Source organism: Arachis hypogaea, chromosome 16 (assembly GCF_003086295.3).
Source record: "Arachis hypogaea cultivar Tifrunner chromosome 16, arahy.Tifrunner.gnm2.J5K5, whole genome shotgun sequence".
In the NCBI taxonomy this organism is placed as follows: Eukaryota; Viridiplantae; Streptophyta; class Magnoliopsida; order Fabales; family Fabaceae; genus Arachis; species Arachis hypogaea.
This window is the reverse complement of record NC_092051.1, coordinates 31,092,475-31,097,393: the sequence shown is the minus strand read 5'-3', so window position 1 is coordinate 31,097,393 and position 4,919 is coordinate 31,092,475. Positions and strand designations below refer to the sequence as shown.

At 37.4% G+C, this 4,919-nt stretch overlaps 1 protein-coding gene across 4 annotated transcripts; it reads left to right on the top strand.

The window, feature by feature from the left end:
• The first annotated feature begins 301 nt into the window (after positions 1-301).
• Positions 302-3,885, top strand: LOC112759085 (DExH-box ATP-dependent RNA helicase DExH17). 4 transcript variants are annotated; one of them, XM_025807916.3, is made up of 9 exons: positions 302-797; positions 1,099-1,212; positions 1,563-1,648; positions 1,780-1,989; positions 2,345-2,507; positions 2,860-3,097; positions 3,194-3,230; positions 3,325-3,490; positions 3,582-3,885. In XM_025807916.3, the coding sequence occupies exons 1-8, from the start codon at positions 780-782 to the stop codon at positions 3,404-3,406; spliced, it is 948 nt and encodes a 315-aa protein (XP_025663701.1). In that variant the 5' UTR covers positions 302-779; the 3' UTR covers positions 3,407-3,490; positions 3,582-3,885. The 4 variants fall into 4 exon arrangements, with proteins under 4 accessions (XP_025663701.1, XP_072076287.1, XP_025663700.1 ...); XM_072220186.1 differs by having other exon boundaries at positions 2,860-3,048; positions 3,582-3,598; XM_025807915.3 differs by having other exon boundaries at positions 2,860-3,048; positions 3,194-3,490.
• The last annotated feature ends 1,034 nt before the right edge of the window (positions 3,886-4,919 follow it).

The window sequence follows — 4,919 nt, the reverse complement described above, 5'->3', positions numbered from 1 at the left end:
TCAAAAGCGTAGCGAAAAGGGTCAATAGCCACGCTTTTATGAAAGTGGCAATTGATGCGAGATTTGGCCACGTTTTTTTTTGCTACGCTTAAAAAGCGTAGTCGTAGAGAGAAACCGGCATGCTTTTAAAGCGTAGCAACATGGTTTTATTATTTATTATTGTAGCGTTTATAAAGCGTAGCCATTTCCTACAAGCCTTTTGGCACGCTTCAAAAGCGTGGCCAAAAGGTGCCCCAAAAAAAATTTAAGCTCGTACACCCTTCTGAGTTATAAGTTCAAATTAAAAAGCCTCATTCTTCCTTCAAAAAAAGACCTAACCCTTCAAAAGCCCCAACGCGACGACGCCACTCCATTATGCCTCGCCGTAAACCTAACCCTTCTTCATTGTGCCTCGCCCTCACCGCGACGACGACACTCCGACGACACTCGGACGACACTCCGTGCAGAACGTCGCTGCGCTCGCAATGCCTCCGCCGGCAATCCCTCTTCCGGCACCCCTAACCCTCATTCTGCGGTGACTCCCTCCGCTCACTTGCCGTCGCAAACCCGCCGTCGATGCTCCCTCCGCCGCCGCTCCCTTCCGTCGCTGCAAACCCTAACCCCTCAAGCCAGCAGGTAGCAGCGTCTTCATCCCCTGCGCCATCGCGTCAAGCCCCTTCGCCCTCCATCGTCGAGGCCCGTCCAGCCGTCGTCATCCAGCGCCTCTCACTTTCTGGCAGCCACCACGTCTTCCTCCACTCCTCCCTGCACTCTGCCACTCTCTGTCTGCATCATCAAGAATGGAGCCTCTAACTCAGGTTGGTTCTTGATTTTTTGTTCTCTGATTTCTCACTGCTTCTATTTGTTTTTCTGTTCTGTTCTTGAGTTAATTCTGGTCTTTTCAAATTACTTAAGAATAATTCACATATTCTTCTATATCCTGGTGGTCAACGCGAGGCTCTGCATTATAAGGTGCATCAAGTTTCCAAAATTGTACTCTCAAAGAATCCATGAGTTGATGTGCATACAGTAGTTAAATATTTCTGTACTTTTGTGACATCAAAACATGCTTGTCAAAATTTGAGGGCAGCTCTGATTGTGTTCCCATTTGTTGTTTAGGGGGAAGAGTACAAGGTAATTTGGCCGGATCATCCAGAGTTTGTGCGTATGGCGGCGCGATTTGGCACTACAATCGTGCCATTTGGTACTGTGGGCGAAGATGATATAGCTGATGTAGGTTTCTTCTTTTTTCTATAATGATTTCTTTACTCCCTTTTTTTAGTATTTATTTTTTGATTAATGTTGCTATACTCAATACTACTTAAGCCTTGGAGGGATTTTTGGCTTTCATAATCACTAAAACAACATTTATAAACACTTTAAGAATGTGATCAACACAAAATAAATTACAGTAATTTGAGAATCAGCCTAGTTAGCCAGTGCAATTTGAGGAGAACTTCACTATCTTCAGCTCTTTTTTAACTATTTGTTTTTCATAAGAAAATATCAGCTATATATCCTTTCTTTTTACTTGCAAACCTAGAACATGATGAATTAATTGTGCTCACATCTTGATTTTACAGATACTTCTTGACTTCAATGACTTAGCGAAGATCCCTTATTTCATAGAGTATGTCAGAGAATTGCAGCGAGGCTTGGTAAAGTTCAAGTAATTGCTTTTCATCTTAAAATTCAGGCTGCTTGATTGTTTTGTAAATATCACATGATTGAATATGTATATTTAATATAGTTAATATGTCAAAGTTGTGGAGTTGTTAATAACAATCAAACAATTTTCAGAGATGAGATAAGTGGTGAGGTAGCAAGCAGAGATATAGCTCCACCATTGATTCTTCCAAAATTGCCTGGAAGATTCTACTATCTATTTGGGAAGCCAATAAGCACAAAAGGGATCGAGAACATGCTTAAAGACAGAGAAGCTGCCAACAAACTATACCTTCAAATTAAGTCAGTAGTTGAGAACAATATGGGTTACTTGCTCAAGAAAAGGTAGGAGGATCCGTACAGGAATTTCATTGATAGGAAGTTATATCAGACACTTTACCCTCGCTCTGAATCTGATCAAACTCCAACATTCAAGATTTGAATAAAAAATGCTCCATGTGCTACAATATTCTTGCTCTTAGTGTATTCATAATAATTATTTGGAAGCTCATTATTATGTACATGCATGATGATTATATTTATAATAGTGAAATAAAAGAAAATTATGCTTTCTTTGATGTTTAAACCTTGAGTTTTGATGCAATTAGAGGCATAAAATTCTGGTGTACTACAGTTAATTGAAACAAATTAATTTTAGTACTCTTCCCATAACAAGATCTGATAATTATTATTGATGCAGATTAAGAAATCGCCTTGCTTGGATGCAAAATTATCAGACATATGCCACTGGCACATCAGCTGCACCAACCTGTCTCCCTGCTCTCCAGTTCACCAATAAAGATCCAAAAGGAAATGTGCATGAATTCAACCTCATTGATGGTGGTGTTTGTGCCAATAATCTGGTATATATTATTATTATTATTATTATTAGAGTTTATTTAATTTTAATATACTGATTTTGTAAAAAAATTTATATGGCCATCTATTTAGATTTTAATATTGTCCCCACAACCAAAAGAACGAGATAAAAAACTGAACTGGGAAGTTAACTCTTGTGTCATAAGGTAGGATTCCCTCGTTGGCTTTTCAAAAATAATGTCATTTCATTGTCTTTTCCTTGGTATTGTTTAACTTTAGTTGGGATCGTTGCAGAGTTACATTCACACACGCACAAGCAGTAGGGTAACTGAATATTTATAGTTCACTAGATATCAGCTATCAAGTGGTAAAGTTGACTTCCTTTCGTATGAATAGAAATTTGATGCAGTGTCACGCTATAGTATAGAAGGTGGTGGCTTAAGCTTTTTCAGTGACATCGCACTTCTACTTATTGATGAAGTCCATCTGTTGAATGATCCACGTGGAGCAGCATTGGAAGCGATTGTTAGTAGAATAAAGATCGTTTCTTGCAATCCAAAAATGAAACTAAATCCTCTTGCTCAGGTGCGTTTGGTTGCTGTGTCAGCCACAATACCAAATATTGAGGATCTAGGTAATTTTTGTTTTAATTGATTTCATCACAAGATTTACGAATATAATATGTAAACCTAAAAGTATTTGTTTTAACACAATATACATACTGTTGCAGCTGAGTGGATTAAGGTTCTTGAGGAAGGGATTAAAAGGTAGGTTTTACCATCACATCCATAAGATAGTGTGTTGTATAATGTTGAAAGCCAATACCCAGAGAAAATACTATTTTCTTTTGAATAATCACAGATTTGGGGAAGAAATGAGGCCAGTAAAGCTGAAAACCAAAGTATTTGGTATGCAAATAATTATTGAAGCTATGTTATATTAGATATTTGTGTTAAGAAAGTTAACGAGTTATCTCAGCACCAAATGGTAGAGATTGATGAAGATGGTTTCCTTTTGAGCCCATTAGGTATGTTATCTTCAAGTATAATTTATTATCATGCTATATTTACAGAAATTAGAATCCAAACTGGTTGCTGATATTTCCTTTTCTACTGCAGATCCTAGGAGGCTAATGACAGTATTATTTGAGATTTGATACTATGAAACAGATAATGAGGACACCTGAAAACTGCTGTCTAGAAGATGCACTTCATGTTATTTGCTCTGCAGAAGAAATTGCTTGTGCGGATATTCTCATTAACTGTTTTAGTGTCTAATGCAAATATGTTTCTTCATTAAGTATTGATATAGTGTTGTACCTGTAAAATGAAGGGATACAGCTAAGACGCAATGAGAAGAAGTTTTGTCATTTGTTGCTGGATAATTTTAAGGCTGGGACTATGTCCCATAGTTTTATCGTGATTCTCCATAGCTTTGATTTCTTGTATGAATAGAGCTTTGTCTAGTCATGTTTCATTCAAAAGCAAGCTTATTCTAATGAAAACCGACAAGTTTGGGCTCTCTCTCTCTCTCTCTCTCTCTCTCTCTCTCTCTCTCTCTCTCTCTCTCTGAGCGTAGCCATATAAACCTCTATTGGCACACTTTAAAAGCGTAGTCATAATATACAGTAGCATTAACAGCCACGCTTTAAAAGCGTAGCTGTATCTCACAGCTATTGGCACGCTTTAAAAGCGTAGCCATAATGTACAGTAGCATTAACAGCCACGCTTTAAAAGCGTAGCTGTATCTCACAGCTATTGGCACGCTTTAAAAGCGTAGCCATATGGTATGCTATTGGCACGTTTTAAAAGCGTAGCCATATTTGCCACATATGGCCATGCTTTTAAAGCGTGGCGATCTTTAAAAACGTGGCAAAAGAAAAAGTGTGGCGATAGGTCACCAAAAGCGTAGCGATAGAGCAACCGGCACCCTTGCAGTTGTGACCCTTTCAAAAGCGTGCCGGTAGCTCAAAAAGCGTGGCGAAAAGCTATCGCTACGCTTTTTTAGACTTTTCGCCACGCTTTAAAAGCGTAGCAAAAAGCTTGTTTTCTTGTAGTGTTTGGTGGTCCAATTTTGACAATAAGACAAGAGTTATTGATTTTTTATCATTTAGCTATTTTATTATTGATTTTGTTGAAATTATTGCCTTCAATTTATGGATTACTGATGTAACTAATGAAGATATGGCTCCTATTCTTCATGTACATGAATTAATAATTATTTGGATTGAAAAGTTATAGTTGAGTTTGTTGTTAAAAAAGATCAATGAGCAGAATTTATTGCTATAAATTGAATTTGATGCTGAACATATCACTGAGTAATTTTTTTTTAATTTCGTTGATGTAAATCGTTAGTACACAATTACACATGAAGTAGGTTTCGTGCATGAAATTTTAATTAAGTGAAGTGACTGAAAATTAATATTCTATTGTAATCCAAATTCAATACGCAAAGTT